Here is a 25,107-nt window from a genome sequence, read left to right as displayed (position 1 = left end):
TAAATGTTTTCCAAAGTGGCTGCGTCATCTTACAATCCCACCAGCAACATATGAGGCTTTCAATTTCTCCATATTCCAGCCAACACCTTTTTTTTTATGTCTTTATTTTAGCCATCCTAGTGGGTATGAAGTGGTATCTAATTGTGGTTTTGATTGACATTCCTCTGATGACTAATGATGTGGAGCATCTTTTCACACGTTTATTGGCCATTTGTTTATTTTCTTTGGAGAAATGTGTATTCAAATCTTTTGCCCATTTTTTAAAGTGGGTTGTTTGTCTCTTATTGTTGAGTTGTAAGAGTTCTTTATATATTTTGGAGATATATATATATGTATATATATATACACACACACAAGTAAATTGTCAGGTATATAATTTGCAAATATTTTTTCCCAGTCTATAGCTTGTCTTTTCACTTCTCTTAGTGAACAACAGTTTTGAGGAAGTACAATTAATCTTTGTGTGTGTTACTTTGCTTTGGCGATACATTACAGAAACCACTGCCAATACAAGGTCACGACGATTTACTCCTATGTTTCCATCTAGGGGTTTTGTAGTTTTAGCTCTTAGGTTTGCTAAATAACATTTATACAAGGTCATTGGTTTTCATGGAGCTCCTGCACTAGACCCAACAGACCAAACCAAAACGGATTTACTCATATTGAAGTTCCACAACACCACGCCAAAACTAAGTTGTTTATCCGACCTTTCAAGAAATCAAGAGAGAGAGAAAATAGCCAAATTCCCAAATAGGCCTGTTTTAGCCAGCATGATCAGGAAGCTTCCTCTGCTTTAACCTTTACAAGGAGAGCAACTTTGAAACAGCTGTGTTTTGCTTTCTGTCTGCTTTCCTCAGCCCTTTTATATCCAGAAAGCCATGATCTTCCGCTCAACTCACCAGAATATGCATTCTTTTTCATAGAATGAGGTGTTGCCTGATTCTAGAATCACAAGTAAAGCCAATTAAGATCTTTAAACTAAATTCATTATAATTTTGTCTTAGGACGTGTTTAAGTCTATGACCCATAGGGGTTTGTGGCTATGGCTCATAGACCATGTTGTCCTAGGGGTGAGATAAGTTGGCAGCCAGTGACGGTGTGTACAGCTTCACTTACATACCAAATTAGATTAGGCTTGAGTGAGCACAAGCTGATGTCAGTCACTGCAATGGAAAGTCTCAACCCCTCATCCAGTTTATGTACAGGAGGCAGATCTCACACCACAGCCCATCAACTGAAGGGGAAGCTGAGTCACAAGCAAGGTGTATTTTCTCCTTGGGTATATTCAGTATCATTTCTTTCAATCTGACCCTAAAACTTACCAGAGTAACTGAACCCTAGGAAAAGGGGAACACCCAGATCTTTTGAGTGCTGTTGGACATAGGATCTGAGCTGACACTGAGCTCAAACATGTTTATGGCTCCCCTGATCCAGTGGAGGCGTACAAATGCCAGGTGATACATGAAGTCCTGGCTCAAGTCTGTTTCATATTGGTTGCACTAGGTCCATAAACCCATCCTGTGGCAATTTCCCTGACCAATGAGCACACAGTCAAAATGGATTTTTTTCTCTCTTTTTTGAGATGGAGTCTCACTCTGACAACCAGGCTGAAGTGCAGTGGTGTGATCTTAGCTCACTGCAACCTCCGCCTCCTGGGTTCAAGCAATTCTCCTGCCTCAGCCTCCCTAGTAGCTGGGATTACAGTTGCAGGCCACCACGCCTGGGTAATTTTTGTATTTTTAGCAGAGATGGGGTTTTGCCATGTTGGCTAGGCTGGTCTCAAACTCCATTTGGGGTATATAAGCCCCAAATTGTAATTGCCCTTTTGAGTCACATTTCTTTGTGAACTCCCACATGTACGTATGTGATTAAAATCTGCTTTTTCTTTTGCTAGTGTGTCATCCAGGCTGGAGGGCAGTGGCACAGTCATGATTCACTGCAGCCTTGAACGCCTGGGTTCAAGCCGTCCTCCCACCTCAGCCTCCGGAGTAGTTGGGACTACAGGCGATCGCTGCCAAGCCTTAACCTCCTGTCCTCTTATGTTCATGGATTCCCCCAACTCCACACCTCATCCGTAAACATAAAAGCGCAGAAGAAAGGTTTCTTCCTCCTCAACACTATTAAGACACATTCATGCTAGAGGTAATCACTAAATATTTGTTCAATGAATGAATGAATGAATAATGGGGGGTGAGGTGGTCCCAGAGTCTTTGGTCAGTTCTCTCCTGGCATTCTGATCTTTCAGTTTAGCTCTTTGCTGTCTTTTCCCAGGGATTTGCTGAATACAAGTTTGGCTATGAACTAATAAAAAAATAGCTAACATTATGTCTTGTGCCAGTTATTTTAAATAAATCATTCTAATTTATCTGCAAGGAAATTTCCATAGATATCATTAAAATCTTTACTTATAGATGAGGAAACAGCCTTCAGGAGGTTGATCTTCCCCAGGTCATAGGTCAGCAAGTGGCAGAGCCAGGATGTGACCCGGCACTCCCAAAGTCTGACCACTGACTGTTGGGGCAAATCTCTATCTGCATCTTTGCTGCCTGGAAAGGCAGAGAATATTCCCATTTTATTTACAGAAAGTCACATGGTAAAATGGCATGTCCCAACTCATGGAATTTGTCAAATGGAGTCAGTATAAGACCCTTGGGTTTCCAACCCAGTGCAAAATAAGTACCCTTGCTCCTCACAGCATCAGTGAGAAAAATCTAAGACGGACCATACACATGATAGCACTTTGAAGCTGGGTGAGGAGCTACACAAATATACGGGATTATGATTGCCGTGTGTCTGTGCTTTGAGCATTAGAGACTCCATTCTTAAAGAGACTTATGATTAATGTCTCTTTTTTCTCCCCTCCCACTCCAGTGTGTCTAAGTGATCATGCTGAATCAATCTGAGGTGGGGTTGGGAGAGAGAAATAAAAACACTGAGGAGGTGATGCCATGTGTTGTTAATGGGATGTTTAGATGTAAAATGATGTTACCAAGCAAAAAGGGCTCAGCGCTTGATGTGCTAGAAGCTAATACTATGATACCGGGTTTTTGAGAAAAGAAAAGCTTTTTATTGCAAGTTGACTAAAGAGACAGGAATCCAGCTCGAATCTGTCTCTCTGTGCTAGGTTTAAAGTAGTAATTTTATTAGAAAAAAATTCGTGGGTGGATTCTTGGATTAGTAGGTGATTGGCGGAAGGAAAGCGGAGGTCTAGAAAGTGCTGAGGCATGCACAGTTACCTCTTCATGCCATCACACGGATCATATGTCAAACTCAGGGGGAGTTTGTATGAACCATGCACTGGAAATTTAGGCTGTGATGTTAGCAAATCATTCTGCACAAACTCCAGTTGCTCATCTTGGTTCCAAGCAATTTCAGCCAGTTTTTTAATATTACAAGTGGAGGGAGTTCCAGCAAGTTGTTTCTTTTCTCATCTGCTATCCTGCAAACTCAAGAATTTGTTAGTCACAGGCTTCTTTAACTCTTTGGGGCACTGTTTCAAAGGCTGCAGTTCTCCGTTGTTTAGCTATGAGCTAGCAGGCACTGTGCGCCTGGCATTCTGCTTTATGGTGGCAATTTCTTTCAGGAATGTCCCTTTGCTTCCAGATAGTTCATAGGTTTGAATAACTATTCATCCTGGCTAAAGGAGATCAATATGTTCGACTCCTACGTACTTACCAGAAGAGAATGAAGCTCCTAAGGGGGATGAAAGGTGGGTGGAATGGGGACACAGGGAGCTTTTAAACACCAATAGCTGGTATATGTGAGCCCCGCACGGTGGTAAGTACTTTGCTTCTGTGCATTTTTCACTCATAAATATATACTGAGTACTTCCTGTGAATTAGTTACTAAGTAACAGCAGGAACAAAATGAAGTCCCTTCTCTCTTGGATATATATTCTTGCAGAGATAGACAATAAATACATAAATATAAATAAAAGCATTACATTCTCAAAATCACCTTTTATTTTAGGTTTTTCGCTGATGTTTTTTCTGCCTATATAAATTATATAAGCTAATTGTATTAGATTCATTTAATATGGAAAAGCCTAAGGAAGAAGGTAAAACTCCCATCACTGTGAAAGCCATTCAAATGTTTTAGTCACCATCTTTTCATATTTTACCTACATATGTCTAAACAATTTTAGGTAGATAGGATTATCTTATACATCCTGTTTGTAATTCTAAATATGATGGAGTTTTATCATCTTCATTTTATAGACTAGGAAGTGGAGGCTTGGAATTTTTTTTTTTTGAGACAGAGTCTCGCTCCATCATCCAGGCTGGAGTGCAGTGTCACAATCTCGGCTCACTGCAACCTCTGCCTCCTGGGTTCAAGCGATTCTCCTGCCTCAGCCTCCCGAGTAGCTGGGATTACAGGCGTCTACCACCATGCCCAGCTAATTTTTGTATTTTTAGTGGAGGCGGAGTTTTGCCATGCTAAGCCTCCACTTCCTAGTCTATAAAATGAAGATGATAAAACTCCATCATATTTAGAATTACAAACAGGATGTATAAGAGGTCCTATCTGCCATGTTGGCCAGCCTGTTCTCAAACTCCTGACCTCAAGTGATCCACCCACCTGGGCCTCCCAAAGTGCTGGGATTACAGGTGTGAACCACCACACCTGGCCTAAGCTTTAAATAATACAACTAAAATCTAGAAGTAAAATGTTTAGATTGAGTGCAGTGGCTCATTCCTGTAATCCCAGCATTTAGGGAGGCAGAGGTGGGAGGATCGCTTGAGGCCAGAAGTTAGAGACCAGCCCGGGCAACATAAGGAGACCCGGTCTCTACAAAAAAAAAAAAAAAAAGCTGGGCTTGGTGGTCACAGCCTGTAAGTTGAGGTGGGAGGATGGCTTGAACCCAGGAGTTCAAGGCTGCAGTGAACCATGACCGAGCCACTATGCTCCAGCTCCACCCTGGGTGACAGAGTGAGATCCTGTCAAGAAAAAAAAAAAAAAAAAAAAGGAAGAAATAAAGAAAAGAAAATGCTTAAATGCTTAATATTTATTTATTTTGAGACAGTCTCGCTCTGTTGCCCAGGCTGGAGTGCAGTGGCGTGATCTTGGCTCACTGCAACCTCTGCCTCCTGGATTCAAGCAATTCTCCTGCCCCAGCCTCCCGAGTAACTGGGATTACAGGCGCCCGCCACGACGCCCAGCTAATTTTTGTATTTTGAGTAGAGACGGGGGTTTCGCCATGCTAGCCAGGCTGGTCTTAAACTCGTGACGTCAGGTGATCGTCTCCCCTCAGCCTCCCAAAGTGCTGGGATTACACGCTTGAGCCACTCAACCTGGCCTATTTATTTTTTTAAGCAAAGGGCTGGATAGGATTTGATCCGGGCTCCAGATAAAGGACTCCTAGGGAGATACCCTGGTTAGCAGAGGCAGTTAGGAGGCTATTAAAAATAGTTCAATCTAGAAATAATTAGGGCCAGAATTGCCTCCAGCAGCGGGCTGGAGGGCTGGGGATGATTTGGGTAGTTATTTTGTTTTCTTCCCAGCAAGTAATTTCAGAGCGGCCCAGAGATTCATTTTCTAAACGAATGATGTTTTTCTCTCAAGACTGATAGGGATCAGATAGACCTAGGGTTACCACTAGCACCTAGTATCTTTCAGGCTGTTTTTTTTCTGTTTTTAAAGTGGATTAAAAGCTTTCAGCCTTACCTAAATCTTTGTTGCAATTGTACAGATCTGCCTAGATTTATAGCAGATGGCAAGGCAGAAACAGTTCCCGAGAGAATTATCACATTATTAAAACAAATTTTCGAGCATTGACAAATCCCTTCGGGCTTGTCCTGCGAGTGGGCAATTCGGAACCAGCTTGTGGCGTGCTAAGATTGTAAATGTTCCTAGGGAGAGCGATAACAAAGGGGCAGCAGGGACTCCGCACACAGAATTCCAAGAACCACCAACATTCCATGTGTTCCAAGGCTAGCACAGTGCGCGCGAGGTCCGCTTTTTTAAACAGCGCGGAATCACGTGGCCGACGGCCCGCTGCGCTACTGGCCCTCGGAGTCTCCCACTTGGCTTTGGCGCGGAACCTTTCCCCCGCTTGTGGACGCGACCATTGGCCCCGCGCTCGGAGGTGGTACGGACCAACCTTACGGTCGTAGATTCTCCGAGTGAAGCTTTTGACTAAGTCTCAGGAAAGCGTTAGCTACAGAATTCTAGATTCAAATGAAATCCACCAAACAACGCTGTGGAGGACTGGTTTTGCCTAAAAGAAAGAGCAGACCTGAACTTGACTCCTCCTACGCCCTGTGAAGGCTGCAAGGTGGTTCCGTCCGAGGCGCGGACTCCGCCCCCACGAGCGCCGCCATTTTGTTTGGCTGGAGGGGAGCGAGCGGCGCTTTGGGGGAGGGGTCGCGTAGGCGCCTCACCTGACCCTGCAGCCGAGCAGTTGCTGCTCCGGGGCAGGTCTCCTTCCAGGCCAGGGGCCCGGAATCATGTACATAAAGCAGGTAAGGCCTTCGCGTCTCTCCATCCCGTCGTGGGCCGGTAAGGACCGCTCCTTGAGGCGGGAGTGTTGCGGCGCCACCCGCAGCCTCTCCCCTCTCTCCACAGGCTGGACCAGGGCTGGGCGGGGACTGTGGGGGAGGAGGGAGACCCGGGCCCCGCGAGTGCCCCGGCTGCGGGGTCGCGGAGAATTGGGGCCCTCCTTTGCAGCCCGGGCCTCCTCGCTGGCGCTCGTCTGGGAGAGGCAGGATCTCCGAGAGGTGTGGAAGGGCCGGCGGGCGGGCCGCTGGGAGGGTCTGGGCCTTCCTAGGCGGCCCCAGAGCTGGCGGGGGCACCGCGCCGGGGCGGCCGTGGGCGGGAAGGGCTGTGTGGTCCTGCACGGGTGGCCTCGCACGGGCCATGTGTCTGGGATGTGTGGAAAGGTGGCCTCCCCGGCCCGGGGGCGGCCCTGGGGGCACTGGCCGGGGTGTCGTCACCTGTCACTGCGGGGGGCCGTTCCTCTCCCTGTTTAACCCGCGAAGTGAGCGGGACCCTCCTGCTTGCAGGATGCGGAGCGCCGCCTCCCTCGGTTGTTTACTTCTGTCAAAATGGTCTTCCCGCGCGGGAGTCCACCACAAAGATGAGCCCAGGCACACGGCCTTGGAGACGGTTTTCTATTGGGTCCGTCGGGCTCTGAGCACTCCTTCTTTGGAACGTGGGCGCTTTCTGGCTGGCCGGCGTGAGTGACTGAAAGCAGTACTCGGTGGTCTTGGAGTCGGGAGAGCTGGGGCCCGTCGGCCTGCTGGATAGACTTGCTGTTGTACTGCAGCGTTTAGTGTTCCAGTTAAGCTCACACAGTGTTCTTGATTTTGAAAGGTCCTTAACAGGTTGACAACTGTAACTCCTAGAAAAAATAAAACCCAGCAGCATTGCCCTGGCAAAGATTACCGATAAAAGGACTTTTTTTTTTTTTAGCAGATTTTTGATCACTTTCCAAAATGAATTTTTCTTATGTGAAATTGCGAGTTTTCTATATTGCATTAAATGAGAAACAAGAAAGAAATGCAAGAGAAAAATGTTAATGTATTTTTTTGGGGATGGGTTCCCAAAAATGTTTTTTATTTACTAGGTGATTATCCAGGGTTTTCGAAGTTACAGAGATCAAACAATTGTAGATCCCTTCAGTTCAAAACATAATGTGATTGGTAAGTGTTCTTGGTTTACTCGGTCATATTTATAGTCTATACAGATAACGTAAATTCTGTCGATTTGTATATTGGCTAAAGGAGACAGAAATTGTCTTTGAATATTAAGTTATATTTTTCTGCGTGAAATAACTTTTCTGTCTTATTGCACTGATGAATTGCTTATTTTTATAAACTTAAAATGTTTGGATAAAACACTCATAAGTTATACATTTTTTATCTGGGTAGTCTTGTATGTGTGTGTAAGAGTGTTTTAAAGCATTTCTGCTCTTCTGTTCTTGTTATATATCCTAGTTAAAATGCTGACTGTTGCATTATTTCAGAGACAGACAATTTTTATTCACAAAGTAGATCCCAGGATTCCCCCCCACCCCCAGCAGTCAATGTCTCTAAGGACAGACCATGTAGCTAGATTGGAAGAGCATAAACTTTGGAGCATAACAGAATGGGGTTCAAATCCCAGTTGTAGGGGGGTGGGGGTCTGGGGGAAGGATAGCATTAGGAGAAATACCTAATGTAAATGTCGAGTTGATGGGTGCAGCAAACCAACATGGCACATGTATACCGATGTAACAAACCTGCGTGTTGTGCACATGTACCCTAGTATAATTAAAAAAAAAAAAAAAAATTCCCAGTGGTGGCACACGTTCTTTTTCACTTTCTGAGAAGCTTCAGTTTTCTCATTTGTAAAGTGGAGATGATACCTGTCTCATAGGGCTGTTGAGAAGATTAAATGAGAAACCTTATGTAAGTGTGAGGATAAAGAGCTGATGGTGATTGCCATTAACAATATGTAGTCATTATAGATTGCTCAGATTGTAGTGTGCATTTTGCTGATACAGCTAACAAAAATGTTTTCAGACATTCTGCTGAGTATTTTACAGGATAGATGAAAGGAGTGCTTCTGGACACCAGAAAAACAGACTGCTCTTGACACAGTTTTGCTGTACAGAGTCCAAACTAAGTGGTATATTAGTTTGCTAAGGCAGCCATAACAAAATACCATAGACTGGTGGCTTAAACAAGATATTTTTTTTCTCGTAGTCTGGAGGTCAGACATCCATGATCAGGATACCTGCATGGTTAGGTTCTGGTGAGGCTCTCTTCCTGGCTTATAGACAGCTGCTGTCTTGCTGTGTGCTCACATGGCCCCATCCTCATGTCCTCATTTAACCGTAATCATCTTCCAGGGGCCCCCATGTCCAAATACTACTATCACATTCAGGATTAAGGTGTCACTTGTTTCAGGGGGACACAATTCAGTCTGTGGCGCGTGGCTGAGATTCATATTACTAATGTTTCCAGAAGACCTTTAGAGAATCATACTTTATTTTGTATAAAATGATAAAATTGAAGGCAGTTTTTTTTGCCCTCGATTTATCAATAGCAGCCTTGTAGTTGGGAATAAAGAAGACATACTTTTTTTTCCCGCTTGTGCCCTATCTACTGAAGTCATTTAATTGAATTGACATGCCATAGGGTGGCTTAATTGTACTGAGGTGTTGCTTACATATAAGTACTTTCTCATTTTTTTCATCAATCAGAAACTCTTTAGAAATGTAGAAAAATAAGAATGATGAGATTTCTGTTTTCTTTAACTTGCACCTTAAAATAAGTATCTTAATATTTCATTTGTGTGATTCTATAAATGATCTGTAAAGTAACTTGTTAGCTAGAATGATTACATTTTTTCTATAAGGTCCATCAAATACCATTGTTTTAGCTATTATCAGTTAGCTGTTTTATTTCTGTGATTGCAGCATTAGATTTGTTAATAGTGACTGTTACAAAGGAAAATGGTTTTGTTTAACTAAAACAAATGAACCCAAGATAACAATACTGATTAAACATGTTTTAAAACCAGATACATTAATAATATTAAGAAAGACCAAAAGTAGTTATGTACTGAGATTTGCCTTAAAAATATCTGGTGAAAGCATACCACTTTGATTGATGAATGATGTTGACTATTAAAAAATATCTCTTGTACTGATGTTGGGTATATGCATCAAACATATACCTTTTTAGGGATTTTTTCCCCCTAACCTTTTAACAAAAGAAATACATGTTATAGAGCATTATGGAAAAGCTAAAAGGAAGAAAATTAAGATAAACTATAATCCTTTTACCCAGAGATAACCATTCTTTGTTTTTTACTGCACACCATGATTCTTCAGAGATAACCATTCTTAATAATAACAGTCTATACTTATGATTAGTCCTGGTTTCCTAGAAAACAGCACAGACAGGATTAGCTGCTAAGGCTTTAATGGGAGGTGCAGTTTGAGGGCAAGAATGAAGAGAAAAGCTGGTCGCAGATTTCTCAAGAAGACACAGGTGGTTTGCAGTCATGTTGAATAACTCACAGACTTTGTGGACCCACCATGCCTTAGAAAGGTCAGATGATAGAGGAATGGATTTGGATTCCAACAAGGATTTGTTTGCTGGCACCTGTCTTTCGTTGGTCAGAGTTTTCTGCATCTGGCATTGATGCCTCCAAGCTTTTGGATTGTGGTGCTCTGGGAACTAACACCCGGAAGTAGTCAGGGAGTTATAGCCTCCTTTCCATGTTCACAATTCAGGAGTACCTGAATGTACTCCCAAGGCAGCTTGAATCTACCAGAGGTATTAGGAGACTGAGCTTTTCCATTGATTGGCAGCCAAGGGCTGGGTTGAGAAAGGTGAATCTGGGGCCACATATAAACTGTGTTTACCTCAGTACGTTTTTAGTCTTTGTATACATCTTTTTAATATGTATTTAAATAAAAATGGGTTCATTTTTAAATAAAAATGGGTTCATCATATAACTTACTGGTAATCTGTTATTCTCCTTCAGGATAAATCTTGAAATATCTTTATTAAATATTCAGCATCTTTTAAAATTGCTATATAGTGTTCCACTCTGTAGGTAGGAGTAATTCTTAAAAGGAAATTCTTAAAATTTCAGTTATTTATAGATGGATTGTGGTTTGAAATATTTATTCATTTAATGATAAATTGTCATCTTAAACTTTTATTTAGAAATAGTTCCAAATTTACAGAAAAATTGCCCCAATAAGAACTGCTCAGAGACTACTCATAAACCCTTTACCTAGATTCACCTATTGTTAACATTCTCCCCACTTGCTGTAGCATTTCCACTCATTACACACCTTTTTCCTTAAAGTTATTTACACCATGGTCCTTTACCTCTGACTTTAATGTGTACTTTCTGAGAGGAGGGATATTCTCTTTCATAATCACAGTACAATTTACAACTTAAGTAATTTAATGCATAGTAATCTGTCCATTTTCCAGCTATGTTGACTGACCCAGAAATGTTCTTGATAGCATTTTTCCCCCTCCAGTACAGGATCTAATTTAGGAGCAGGTATTGCATAGTTGTCATGCTTCTTTAGTCTCCTTTAATCTGGATCATTTCCACAGCCTTCCTTTGTCTTTTATAACATTGTTATTTTTGAGAATTAAGACATAAGTGATGTTGTGTCCTTCTCAGGATATCGCATCTGGAGGCACATGAGGTCTGTCTGACTCTTATTGATATTACTTTTGATCACCCAGTCAAGGTCTGATGTTTCCACTGTGTAGGTATTATTTTTTCCCTTGCAGCTAATAAGTAATATAGGCAGATGCTTTTGGACCATGTAAATCTTGTGCTGCTTTTCAAACTTTGTGCCTGCATTTACCATCTGTTGATGACCCTTGCCTTTATTCTGACGGTCACAAAATGATTTTTCATTTCCAGCACTCCTTTCACATTTACAACTTGGCATTTGGTAATTCTCCTCCTTCCTTGCCTACTTATTTATCTTTTTATTATTGGTATGGATGCATGGATTATTCCCCCCACCAATAATTTATAATTTATTTGGCCATTTTGATGCTCAGATTACCCCTAGTTTTAGCTACTGAAAGCCCCCTTCAAGCTGGCTCCTGTGTCTGTCATATGCGTTTTTTTTAAAAGTACGTCCTTTCTGGCATGACATAAATGATCTTTTTGAGATTTACTTTGCATTAAAGGTAGTAACTTTGTGGTTAATTTGCTCAGGATATTTCTGGCTGAAGATTGAGAAGACTGACATAGTTATTTATGAGTCTTAACACTGAAAATTTCACTAAACAAATACACTTAAAAGGATTTGATACCCTTTTATGTATTGAATTGCTTATATTTGAATTTTGTTAGTCAAAAAGTACCTTAAAATTATTTATACTTTTGTGGTTCTATGCGACTACACTTGATAATATAGGGTTGATTGTAAACATGAGAACACTTTAAGGATTTAAAATGATTGTTTTAGAACATTAGCAATATATGAATCTTTAAATTGTTAAACATATTATATATAGTTAAAATAGAACTATATATCCATTGTAATATGATATTATAAGAGCCAGGTAGTATATTTAGCTATTCCTATTCATTTTAAACTATTGGGTAAGAGCAAATGGATCAACTGTGAAATATCTTTAAAGAAAAAACTATTAGAAATCTGTACAAAAATTGAATTCATTTGGTGATTATAGTTGTTTTATTGGTTTCTTTTGTTCACTGTTGTTTAATTTCAGATGTTAAGATGTATTAGAAAATTGGATTTTAAAAATATTGAGTATTTTTAAAAAGGTAAACAGTTTTAATTTTATTGGTTTTTATGTAAAATAACTTGTACTTTTTGAAATTTTCCAGTGGGCAGAAATGGATCTGGAAAAAGTAACTTTTTTTATGGTAGGTGTTGCTTTTTGAATTGTAAATATATTAAGACCTGGGTATCTTAGGGCAGATTATTAAAATCATTAATTTTCTGAGGTTATGTATGCATGAAACCCAAGAAATACTTTATATGGGATTGCAGCTTAGTGTAGAGGGTTTAGAGTATACAGATCTGAATTCTGCTTTATACCCAGTGGCTGATTAGCTATGTGAGACTGGGCAAAACACATAGCCTCTCAAATTTTTCTTTTCACTTTAAAAATGGAGATGTTTGGATGTTTGCCCTGTCTACCTTAGATCGTTTGTAAGAATGGAATGCAATAGTTTGTATGAAAATGCTTTTTAAACTTGAATGTAATATATAAATGTTATAAATGCATATTTTAAATGTATGTAAATGCAGTAGAATAGTTGATAGTATTGTATTGGAAAATGGTTCATCTTTCTTATTTCACCTTTTTAAAAACGTTTTCTAAACCAATCTTTGTAAAGGATGAAGAGGTATAAAAAACTTGAAACTGAACAGACTGTTGTCAGTTTGAAGATAGTAAATAGAGCTTTGAAAATTCTCTCTAAAGATAAATTGCATTTAAGTATAAATAGCAATGCCTCTGTTAACAAATCCTTTGAGGAGAAAAACATTTTAACAAAATTAGACAGTTAAGGAGTAGGTTGAAAAATTTGAAATTTTTAGTTGGGTAATGCTTGAGGGAAAGGGGCATTTAGTGGACTGGCTTAATAAGAGCAAAGGTTCTATCTCTTCTGTGCACACGAATCTGAAAGGCACTGTCTAGCCTGTATATCCTATTGTGGTTGTAATTTGGCAATGATGAGAGAGTGGACTGAAGTGGAAGTATTTCAGAATCTCCAGGGATGAGGGCAGTGTGAAGTCTCCTCACCCCGACCTGTGTCCACAGCACACACATTAATGCTTATGCACGTATTTGCTGATGTGGGCACCCCCACCACCTCCACACACACAGTGCCAGCGGTCTCTTGGGTGGACTGGGACAAGAACAGCTGAGTAAAGTGTTCCACTTCCTAGGCAGGGTGGTCCAGTTAGGTACTCTATATGGAAGTAGGAATGGCCCCTTCTTACAGAGCTCAGTATAGTATAAGAAGTGTAGTAGAAGTTGGGCATCTCAAACATTTCCCTGTATTAGTTTTATTTCTTTTGGTAAAGTATCTGCTTAAGCATATTCTCAAAATACATCCTACTTTGTTAAAAAGGATTTTAACTCATACCATTTATGTCTAGTGGGGAAAAAAGCAAATACAGTGTTAACCTAATCCAGTCAGTGTACACTTTGAGCCAGAGGTATACCTTAGTTTTGCTTGTCTGTTTTCATGTATCTCGGTGGTTTCTCTTTATTTTCTTACTTTAAATATTTCAAAGAAGATTTCTCAGTATTTTTCTTATATCATTTCCTACCTAATTAGTCTGTTGTGCAGGCACATTTTCTGCATTTCCTTTTGTCCATATGAAATATAATTTATTTGCATTGTCTATTACCGGACACACTGTGTTCTATTGAGGTGTGGGAAGTTATAAATAAGTTATAAACACTTTTTTAGGGTATACTAATAGTTGTTTTTGTATTTCCAGCAATTCAGTTTGTTCTCAGTGATGAGTTTAGTCATCTTCGTCCAGAACAGCGGTTGGCTTTATTGCATGTGAGTGAGACTGCTTTAAGACATTATTGATATCACATGTATTTTAAAAATAAATTTTCCGTGCTGGTTAAAAAAGCATTTGTTCAAGTTTCAGATTCTTTGTGAACAAGACACAATGTATCTCATAAGTGTGTTACTCTGCTGTGAAATTTAGCCTAACATGTTAATGCCAGATAAAAGCCCAATTTTTATACAGTGGTTTAGGAGAAAAAGAGCAGAGACGTTAGATTAGTGTGTGTGTGTATATATGAATCTAGTAGAAATTTTTCTCCATTGAATCAGACTTGTTATTATGCCCTAGACTTTAAGAATCCTTTAAAGGATATGAATATCCTACTTAAATGGCACATTTCTCACTTCTTTCATTTTTAGGAAGGTACTGGTCCTCGTGTTATTTCTGCTTTTGTGGAGATTATTTTTGATAATTCAGACAACCGGTTACCAGTAAGTAACTTTTTTTTTTTATTAATTTTTTTTTGCACACAAAACTAAACATTTTCTAAAAACACATACAAACAAAAAGATGCGTATCAAACATATTAGGAAGGTTGCACATGGGAAGACGGGGAATAGAAATGGGGAGTGGGAATTAAAGAAAATGAATGAGAGAGGGACTTTGTATGGATCAATGATAATAACTCAATCCTCTATTTGACAAAGAAGAAGGAGAAGGAAGAGGAAGAAAAAGAAAGTGGGATAAAGGATCAGAAAGGGAGGAAAATAGAAAAAATTAGAGTATGACTCCAGGGTAGACCTGTTTTGTTGTCACTGGGTTGGTTGGTTGGTTTGTCTGTTGTATTTTTCATATGTTTCGCCATGTTGGCCAGGCTGGTCTCGAACTCCCAGCCTGAAGTGATCAACCTGCCTTGGCCTCCCAGAGCGCCGGGACTACAGGTGTGGGCCACCACGTCCAGCCCCCACATTGCTTCTGGCCTCCGTGGTAGACCTCCCAGACGGGGCGGTCGGGCAGAGGCGCTCCCCACATCCCAGACGGGGCAGCCGGGCAGAGGCGCTCCTCACTTCCCAGACGATGGGTGGCAGGGCAGAGGCACTCCTCACTTCCCAGATGATGGGTGGCAGGGCAGAGGCGCTCCTCACTTCTTCCCAGACGGGGCGGCCGGGCAGAGGCGCTCCTCACTACTTCCCAGACGGGGCGGCCGGGCAGAGGCGCTCCTCACTTCCCAGACAGGGCGGCTGGGCAGAGGCGCTCCTCACTTCCCAGACGGGGCGGCTGGGCAGAGGCGCTCCTCACTTCCCAGACGATGGGCGGCCGGGCAGAGGCGCTCCTCACTTCCCAGACGATGGGTGGCTGGGCAGAGGCGCTCCCCACCTCCCAGACGGGGCGTGGGGAGGGAAGGAAGGAAGGAAGGAAGGAAGCAGTAACTTTTTTTTTTTAATGTAATGTTGAGAATTTAATTGGTTTAGCTGATTTTCTTCATACTTTGAGACTTTTTAAGCTTGTATAATTTGTTATAATAATTACAGTTTATATACTGATTTTATCTTAAAATGACAATGAATACTCTGTTAACAAATGGGAATGTACAAACTGTTGTGAAAAGTGTCTTGGTTAAGAGTATTGAGTATTTGTAGTATTATTTTTAGTGAGATAATTGAAATTTTAAAATAAATAGTTATGGGCAAGGACTTCAAAATGACCTTATTTAAAAAGTTTTCTCCTTTACTATTAAATTAACTTTGGGCTTTAACATTTTTTCTTAGATTGATAAAGAGGAAGTATCACTTCGAAGAGTTATTGGTGCCAAAAAGGATCAGTATTTCTTAGACAAGAAGATGGTCACGTAAGCATTTTTCTTTTTTTAAAAAAAATTGAATATGTACTTAAATAGAGATGGGGTGTTGCTGTGTTGGCCAGGTTGGTCTCGAACTCTTGGCCTCAAATGATCCACCTCGGCTTCCTAAAGTGCTGGGATTACAGACATGAGCCACCACGCCCAGCCAGCATTTTTCTTTTTCTCAATACGGAGTCTCGCTCTGTTGCCCAGGCTGGAGTGCAGTGGCACAATCTCGGCTCACTGCAACCTCCACCCCCTGGGTTCAAGCTATTCTGCTGCCTCAGCCTTCTGAGTAGCTGGGATTGCAGGCAGGTGCCACCACACCCGGCTACTTTTTGTATTCTTAGTAGAGATGGGGTTTCACCATGTTGGCAGGCTGGTCTCGAACTCTTGACCTTGTGATCTGCCTGCTTTGGCCTCCCAAAGTGCTGGGATTATAGGCGTGAGCCATTGCGCCCAGCCTGCATTTTTCTTTATGATTTCCTTACAAAAGAGTAAAAGTATTCTTTTACCTGCTTCATATATGAGGAATATTTGCTTCATCTTCAACAAGTCAAAATATAGAGGATAAACATAAGAATCAGAAAGTTCTGAGGATGATACAGATGGTTTAATTACTGATCTTTCCTCCCTAATGCTGTCAACCCAGGGGCTACTCTACTCATTGCTTAATGGTGCTTTAAAATTATTTATCGGAAAGTAATTTCATTGTTTGTCAACAGGAAAAATGATGTGATGAACCTCCTTGAAAGTGCTGGTTTTTCTCGAAGCAATCCTTATTATATTGTTAAACAAGGAAAGGTAAAACAATTGTGTGTCCTTTTTAAATAGAATTTGTTTTCTGAGTAATTCTTGAGTGATGAATTTGGTTTATTGATTTGAGTGGTTAAGCTGAAGCAAAAATGGCCATATTCTTTTACATGGCCATAAAGTACCAAATAGGTCCATTGCATGTTGAGATGGAAGTATTTCAGCCTATTAAGTGGACTTGTTTTCCTAGTGACTGGTATTACTTACTGAGGTGAAAGTATGGGAAGACATTATTGGCTTATGAATGTTGCAATAATTAAGAATATTGTAGGAATTCTGTAAAAATCACATTTGAAAAACTTTCTAAAATATTTTGTGTTACCTAATTATCACAATTAAAATACTGAAAAGCTAACATTACCAGAAATCTGCCATTTTGCTACATGTTATTTTCCCTAATAGGGATTATGTTTTTTACATTTTTTCAGCAGCCAAACTACAAACTTTTTTAGCTGATTGTTCTGCTCTCTTCTCATATACTTTCACTTTTTTTTGGACTAGGGAAAATTCTCAAAGAATATTCACTTATTTTATACTGTAGGCCTTTTTTTCTAGATACATATTGGAAAGTTAACATTTAGAAGAACTGATTAGGAAGAATATGGAGTTTCAGTTTTAGAAAATGTGTTACTGGAAGAACAAATTTTCCGATTTAACTATTTGTGGGAAATAAATTTTTTTAAATGGAGGCTGATTTGAAAGAGCACTTTTCTGAGATCCCTCTGCTCTCAATCTAGGCCCTTTTACTTCGTTTCAGTTTCTGCCCCTATGTCATCCTTGATTGCCTCATCTAAAAGCATTGCCTTCCCCCCAACCCTATGTGCTTTATTTCCTTAATCTGTTTTATTTTTCTTCCTAACACTTAAACTGTTATGATAATACTTATTTTCTTTTTCCATTAGAATGTAAGCTCCATGAGGGCGGGACCTTTTCTGCTTTGTTTGCTCTTTTCCAGTGCCCAGCAGTGGCACATATGCTGTAGCCATTTGATAAATAATTTTTAAGTGAGTAAATTGCATGAATGAATATGTATAATTGGAGAGCTCAATAATGAGGATCTGAAGGATGATTCTTTGACGTAGATACTTTTGATAGACCATATTTTCTTAGAGATAATTTCAGTTTTTTAATGCAGTGATACTATTTTTGACATTTAGGGATACTTGTTATATATTAAGTTGCATGGCACTTAAGTGGTACCATTCTCTATATTTAAAGCATACCATTTTTGTCATATCGTTAGCCTTCTGTGTCTGTAGGTTCCACATCTGCAAATTCAGCCAACCATGGATCAAAAATATTTAAAATAAATAAAATTTTAAAACAGTACAATAAGAAATAATACAAATTTAAAAATACTGCATAACTATTTACATAGCATTTACATTGTATTATTATAATTAATCTAGATATTAAAGTATACGGAAGGATGTGCATAGGTTCTATGCAAATACTATGCTATTTTATATAAGGGACTTGAGCATCCTTGGATTTTGGTACCTGCAGGGGGTTCTAGAACCCATTCCCCATGAAAACTGAGGGAGAATTGTACTTTTAATATATTATTGTAGCTTTAAAAAAGAGTGTAGTCAGTGATGGTTTCCCCTTATAAAAATACTTTGTTTTTTTGAGAATGGAGCTCATCTTTTATGCCTTATCATATTGACTAAGAAAAAGATGGTGGTGTGAGATACTCCTTCACTTGTTAGCCCTATTCATAAAGGAGAGTTATGGACGTAACAGTTGTATTTGGATTTTATTTGGTAAATTTCATTTAAGTAAAGGAGACATAGATATGTAGGCATGTGTACTATACAAATGACATTAGCCAAATCATAATCTATTTAAAACTTGGCATGTCCCAAATCCAAAAGTCTGAAATACAAAATGCCCTACAATCTGAAACCTTTTGAGTATGGACATGACATTCAAAGGAAATGCTTGTTGGAACATTTTGGATTTCAAATTTTTGGATTTGGGTTTCTCAGCTGGTAAGTATAAATGCAAATATTCCAAAACTTGAAAAAATCTAAAATCTGTAACACTTCTGGTTTCTAACCATTTTGCATAAGGGATACCCAGCCTTCATGTGTGTTAAAAACCTTTCAACGTGGAGTTCTTCTTATTAAACTGAGGCTACAGCTATGTAATGATTATTTTTCTAAAAATTTTAGATCAACCAGATGGCAACAGCACCAGATTCTCAGAGATTAAAGCTATTAAGAGAAGTAGCTGGTACTAGAGTGTATGATGAACGAAAGGAAGAAAGCATCTCCTTAATGAAAGAAACAGGTAAAATAAATGTGATTCTGCCTTATTTTTTTGTTGCAGATTACTGTTTTTGTGACAGAGTAGCTCCATGATAGGAATATAGTAGGTATGTAGTATACGGCAGCAGTAGATAATGCTTTTATTAATAAAAATTGAGAATCCATAACACCAGTGATGTTAGTAGCTTTTAAAAATATTGTGGAAATGCACACTGACTTTTTTTTTTTTTTTTTTTTGAGATGGAGTCTTGCTCTGTCACCCAGGCTGGAGTGCAGTGGCGTGATCTCCGCTTATTGCAACCTCTGCCTCCCGGGTTCAAGTGATTCTCCTGCCTCAGCCTCCCTGAGTAGCTAGGATTACAGGTGCCCACCACCACACTCAGTTAATTTTTGTATTTTTAGTAGAGACAGGGTTTCACCGTGTTGTCCAGGCTGATCTCGAACTCCTGACTTCAGATGATCCGCCTGCCTTGGCCTCTCAAAGTGCTGGGATTACTCATATGAGCCACTGCGCCCGGCTGGCACACTGACTTTTTAAAAGGAAGCTCAAACTGAGGCCCTTACTACATGTTATAAAAGAACCAGTGTCACCATGTGTAAATTTGTTCTCTGGTGCTTTTCATAATAAAGGATCTTAACCCATTTATGCTTAGCATTCCATTATTGGAATCCTAAGCTTGTGGGTGTTACTTATATCCTACTGTTCAAGGTCATCGCCAAGGTCTGATTTTTCACAGAAAAAAATTTGCAACCTCTGGCATAAATGGATTAATTGCTATTTTAGTATCTTAAATTTGGTTACCACATTACATCAAAGAAATAATGCTACAGTTCTTAAAAATAATTTAATTCAAGGTATATTTAAGAAATGATATTACATAAAAATTTTATTCAATTATTCTACCTCCCCATTTCTTTTAAGAGGGCAAACGGGAAAAAATCAATGAGTTGTTAAAATACATTGAAGAGAGATTACATACTTTAGAGGAAGAAAAGGAAGAACTAGCTCAGTATCAGAAGTGGGATAAAATGAGACGAGCCCTGGAATATACCATTTACAATCAGGAACTTAACGAGACTCGTGCCAAGCTTGATGAGGTAAAATATTTACCTTTGACACTTAAAATCAGATTAATTTTGTTTTTATGAATTTGTTAAACTCAGGCCATAATTACACTTTTCAGTGATTTTAAATAGAAACTTAAAAAAACCTCTCAATGAATTTATTAGTCAGCAAATTTTTTTGGTTTAAGGAAATCAGCCATGTGGTCCTTGCTATATAGTATTATCTGAAATATAATCAGATGGTGGTATTAGGCAGACAAGATGAGAGGAAAGCCATTTTAAAGGCATCTTGTAGTATATTCTAAACTACACATTTTGTACAAAAATTTAGTGTTGCAGTTTTCTAGTTTAAAATCATTTTTAAAATTTTTGTAAAAAATTTGAGCGGTTGCTTGTGGTTTATTTTAATAGATATAAAATTTTTATTAGATGTTATGAAATATTTAGTAAATACAAAATGAGTTAGATATGATAACTTGTTTTTTTTCTTAGCTTTCTGCTAAGCGGGAGACTAGTGGAGAAAAATCCAGACAATTAAGAGATGCTCAGCAGGATGCAAGAGATAAAATGGAGGTAAGATTATAAACAAGGTTCATGTTAACTTACTTTTTTCTTTTGAGACAGGGTCTTGTTCTGTCATCCAGGCTGGAGTACAGTGGTGCCATCATGGCTCATTGTAGCCTTGACTTCCTGGGCTCAGGCAATCCTCTTGCCTCAGCTTCCTGAATAGCTGGGAGCACAGGTGTGTACCACCACACCTGTCTAGTTTTTAAATTGATTGTAGAGACAAGGTCTTACCATGTTGCCCAGGCTGGTCACGAACTCCTGGGCTCAAGTGGTCCTTCTGCCTCAGCCTCCTGAAGTTTTTTTTTTTTTTTTTTTTTAAGACAGGGTCTCACTCCATTGCACAGACTGGAGTGCAGTGGTGAGATCACAGCTCACTGCAGCTTTGATCTCTCAAGCTCAAGTGATCCTCCCACCTCAGCCTCCTATTTTTTTTATTTTTCAACGAGATGGAATCTCAGTATGTTGCCCAGGCTGGTTTTGAACTCCTGGGTTCAAGAAGTCCTCCCACCTGGGCCTCCCAAAGTGCTGAGTTTACAGACATGAGCAACCATGTCCAGCCATCGTATGTTTTTGACCATAGTAAACCCTTTTGTACCAGAATTATGGAATGATTACACAAGGGAGAGTTAGAGGAATTGAATATTGAAAAGACAGAGTAGTACTAAACATTAAGTGAAAGAGAATTAATGGTGTCACAATTCTGCTGTTGTACTTCTAATTGCCTGACTTATTTTCTGTTTAATACTTTTGGATAGGATATCGAACGCCAAGTTAGAGAATTGAAAACAAAAATTTCAGCTATGAAAGAAGAAAAAGAACAGCTTAGTGCTGAAAGACAAGAACAAATTAAGCAGAGAACTAAGCTGGAGCTTAAAGCCAAGGATTTACAAGATGAACTAGCAGGCAATAGTGAACAAAGGGTAAGTTAAAATGCTAAAAATGAAAGACGTGAATGTTCAGGTGAGTAGCAACTGTAGAAGACAGTCCTTTCTGTGACTGGTATGTGTTGGAATTTTTTTTTAAGCTTTGCTGCGTTAACATAATTTGTACTCAAGTAACAACTTAGTACTGTCCCTTTGTTTCTTACATTAAAAGAGTTTTCATGTTACAGGTGGGTTTTCTCATGAAGTTTTTTTCATGAGAAAACATTTATGCTAGACCTAAATTATGCAAAAAATTTAAAGCAGTTTGCATTTTTACTTGTCTTTATTTACAGAAACGTTTATTAAAAGAGAGGCAGAAGCTGCTTGAAAAAATAGAAGAAAAGCAGAAAGAACTGGCAGAAACAGAACCTAAATTCAACAGTGTAAAAGAGAAAGAAGAACGAGGAATTGCTAGGTCTGAGAACTTTCACCAACACTTTAAATTTCTACATCATATTATGTAAAACTAGGTTGTCCAAGGAGCTCAATTATATAGTAGCTGCTTTTTACACTTAATTCTTTTTGTATCATTTTGAAAAATGGCTTTATGTTTCTGTGTACAGTTGGCATTATTGGTTACAATTAAACTTGGTTATTATTCTCCTTTTCATCCCATTCTCTTCTATTTTGTGTAGATTGGCTCAAGCTACCCAGGAAAGAACAGATCTTTATGCAAAGCAGGGTCGAGGAAGCCAGTTTACATCAAAAGAAGAAAGGGATAAGTGGATTAAAAAGGAACTCAAGTCTTTAGATCAGGCTATTAATGACAAGAAAAGACAGATTGCTGCTATACATAAGGATTTGGAAGACACTGAAGCAAATAAGGAGAAAAATCTGGAGCAGTATAATGTAAGACGTTTTATAGCTGCTTTGTAAAAATCTTTCAGAAGAGATAAACGTGTAGTTTTATCTACTTCAAGTTTTCTTTTTAAATAAGTCTACATATTGCTCTTAAAATATATGACAGATACTTATTTAGAAAAGGCCTGCACAATTTAATATATAGTTCTCTTTTATAAAGAATATTATGTTCATGTCATTGAGGCTTTATGTAGATTAAGTATATTAAAATGTATGTATGTATTTTTAATGTTTTTGAGATAGGGTCTTGTTCTGTCACCCAATCTGGAGTGCAGTGGTACAAACACAACTCACTACAGCCTCCACCTTCCAGGCTCAGTGATCCTCCATCCTTAGCCTCCTAACTGGGACCACAGGCATGTATCACCAGGCCCAGCAAAATTTTTATTTATTTTTTTGTAGAGACGAGGTCTTGCCATGTAGCCTAGGCTGGTCTCGAAATCTTGGGCTTAAGCAATCCTCCCACCTTGGCCTCCCAAAATGGTGGGATTAGAGGTGTGAGCCACTGTGCCCAGCTTAAAATATGTTTTTATGAATTGGTAGCATGTGTCTTACATACCCTTAATTTTAACAAGATGTCACAACATATGTCTAAAACAGCTTGTTGGTAACTTTTTTTTTTTTTTTTTTTTTTGAGATGGATTTTCGCTCTTGTTTACCAGGCTGGGGTGCAATGGTGCGATTTCGGCTCACTGCAACCTCAGCCTCCTGAGTAGCTGGGTTTACAGGCATGCACCACCAAGCCCAGCTAATTTTGTATTTTTAGTAGAGATGGGGTTTCTCTGTGTTGGTCAGGCTACTCTCAAACTCCCAACCTCAGGTGATCTGCCTGCCTCAGCCTCCCAAAGTGCTGGGGTTACAGACGTGAGCCACCGTGCCCGGCCGATAGTAACATTTTTTTTTTTTTTTTTTTTTTGGCCCAGTCTGGAGTGCAGTGGCGTGATCTCAGCTCACTGCAGCCTCCATCTCCTGGGTTCAAGCAATTCTTTGCCTCAGCCTCCCGAGTGGCTGGGATTACAGGTGCCTGCCACGACGCCCGTCTGATTTTTTTGTATTCTTAGTAGAAGCGGGGTTTCACCATCTTGGCCAGGCTGGTCTTGAACTCCTGACCTCGTGATCCACCCGCCTCGGCCTTCCAAAGTGCTGGGATTGCAGGCGTGAGCCACCACACCCAGCATAATGTTTGTTTTTTTAAAAACTTGATTTTTTGGTATTCCAGCATCATATGTTACATTTAGTTGTCACGTTTCTTTTATCTGCTTTAATCTGGACCAGTTCTTCAGTTCTTTCTTGACTTTTGGGACTTGACATTTTAAATTATTTGTTATAAAGTACATATATTAATATTTATGTACTTATTAATTGTATATTATATATAATTATTTGTCCCTAATCTCTTCTTTTTTTTGGAGACAGAGTCTTGCTCTGTTGTCCAGGGTGGAGTGCAGTGGCACTATCTCGGCTCACTGCAACCTCCGCTTCCTGGGCTCAAGCAATTCTCCTGCCTCAACCTCTCAAGTAGCTGGGACCACAGGCACATGCCACCACGCCTGGCTAATTTTTTGTATTTTTAGTAGAATGGGGTTTCACTGTGTTAGCCAGGATGGTCTCGATCTCTTGACCTTGTGACCTGCCCGCCTCGGCCTCCCAAAGTGCTGGGATTACAGGTGTGAGCCACCACGCCTGGCCCCTAATCTTTTATAGTGATTTGCCCACTTTAAGTTTTTGGTGACTCACCTTTAAATGTATCCAAAACCTCAGTGAAGTTTTAAAGAAAGAGCTGTTTTCTTTGTACTCATATTCTCACTTTACATAAAGAAAAAAAAATATAGTGGGGAGCAAACGCAACAGCCTCTGTAAGCATAAACAACAGGTAGGTAAAATTGCCAGGAGTGTAGCCTGCTGTTTTTGGAAGTCCAGTCGTGCTGTGGGTTTTAGTTGTGATACTTTTGGAGGGAGTGGAAAAGTTGGGTTAATCCAGGCAGTTCTTTATATGGTTAGTGTAGTCTGAACTGATAGTTACACCTCCCTTCTTGAAATAAAATGAGTTTTCTCTTGAGTTTATGAAACCAACCTCAGCAGTTGCCCTTTTTGAAGGTGCCTCCAGTGAGAGAATTTATTCATTTTTTGTCATGCATGAAGTTAATTATTTTCCAGTATTCCAGCCACACTTTTGGTTATCAGAATGACTGCTTGTGAAGATGAAGCCTTTCCTTTGGACAGAGATGATTTTATAGTGCTGATTTTGTTACGTAAATAGCCTTTTTTTTTTGAGACAGTCTTGCTCTGTTGCCAGGCTGGAGTGCAATGGTGCGATCTCGGCTCACTGCAACCTCTGCCTCCCGGGTTCAAGCGATTCTCCTGCCTCAGCCTCCCATGTAGCTGATTACAGGCGCCCGCCACTGCGCCCGGCTAATTTTTGTATTTTAGTGGAGACAGGGTTTCACCATGTTGGTCAGGCTGGTCTCGAACTCCTGACCTCAGGTGATCCGTCCACCTCAGCTTCCCAAAGTGCTGGGATTACAGGCGTGAGCCACCACGCCCGGCGTAAATATCCTTTTGCCTCTTAGTATAATCCTAAGTTAATTTTTCCACAATGTATTTTTAAAACCTGCAGTATGAAAAATAAAATGTCTTTTTGGTGGTTTTATTATGCTTTATTACGGTTCATTTATGTGATACATATCCTACATACTTATCAAACTTAAGTTTTTAGACTTTTCTAACTTATGTCAGTGGTATCTTGGCCGTAGCAACTGCTGTGGAGAAGGGGAAGCTCTTAGATAGTTT

At 39.7% G+C, this 25,107-nt stretch overlaps 1 protein-coding gene across 1 annotated transcript in view; it reads left to right on the top strand.

The window, feature by feature from the left end:
* Nucleotides 1-6,299: 6,299 nt before the first annotated feature.
* The window catches only part of SMC3 (structural maintenance of chromosomes 3), a 37,028-nt gene continuing 18,220 nt past the window's right edge, over nt 6,300-25,107 (top strand). Inside the window, exons 1-13 of the mRNA XM_032178045.2 lie at nt 6,300-6,461; nt 7,565-7,640; nt 12,328-12,366; nt 13,958-14,025; nt 14,398-14,469; nt 15,748-15,827; nt 16,544-16,622; nt 18,806-18,923; nt 19,824-19,999; nt 20,459-20,539; nt 21,289-21,453; nt 21,750-21,871; nt 22,092-22,305. Coding sequence (XP_032033936.1) covers nt 6,447-6,461; nt 7,565-7,640; nt 12,328-12,366; nt 13,958-14,025; nt 14,398-14,469; nt 15,748-15,827; nt 16,544-16,622; nt 18,806-18,923; nt 19,824-19,999; nt 20,459-20,539; nt 21,289-21,453; nt 21,750-21,871; nt 22,092-22,305 — 1,305 coding nt within the window. The 5' untranslated portion in view covers nt 6,300-6,446. The remainder of the gene's footprint in view (nt 6,462-7,564; nt 7,641-12,327; nt 12,367-13,957; nt 14,026-14,397; nt 14,470-15,747; nt 15,828-16,543; nt 16,623-18,805; nt 18,924-19,823; nt 20,000-20,458; nt 20,540-21,288; nt 21,454-21,749; nt 21,872-22,091; nt 22,306-25,107) is intronic.

This window comes from Hylobates moloch, unplaced genomic scaffold, assembly GCF_009828535.3.
Source record: "Hylobates moloch isolate HMO894 unplaced genomic scaffold, HMol_V3 SCAFFOLD_3, whole genome shotgun sequence".
In the NCBI taxonomy this organism is placed as follows: Eukaryota; Metazoa; Chordata; class Mammalia; order Primates; family Hylobatidae; genus Hylobates; species Hylobates moloch.
This window is presented reverse-complemented; position numbering and strand designations above follow the sequence as displayed.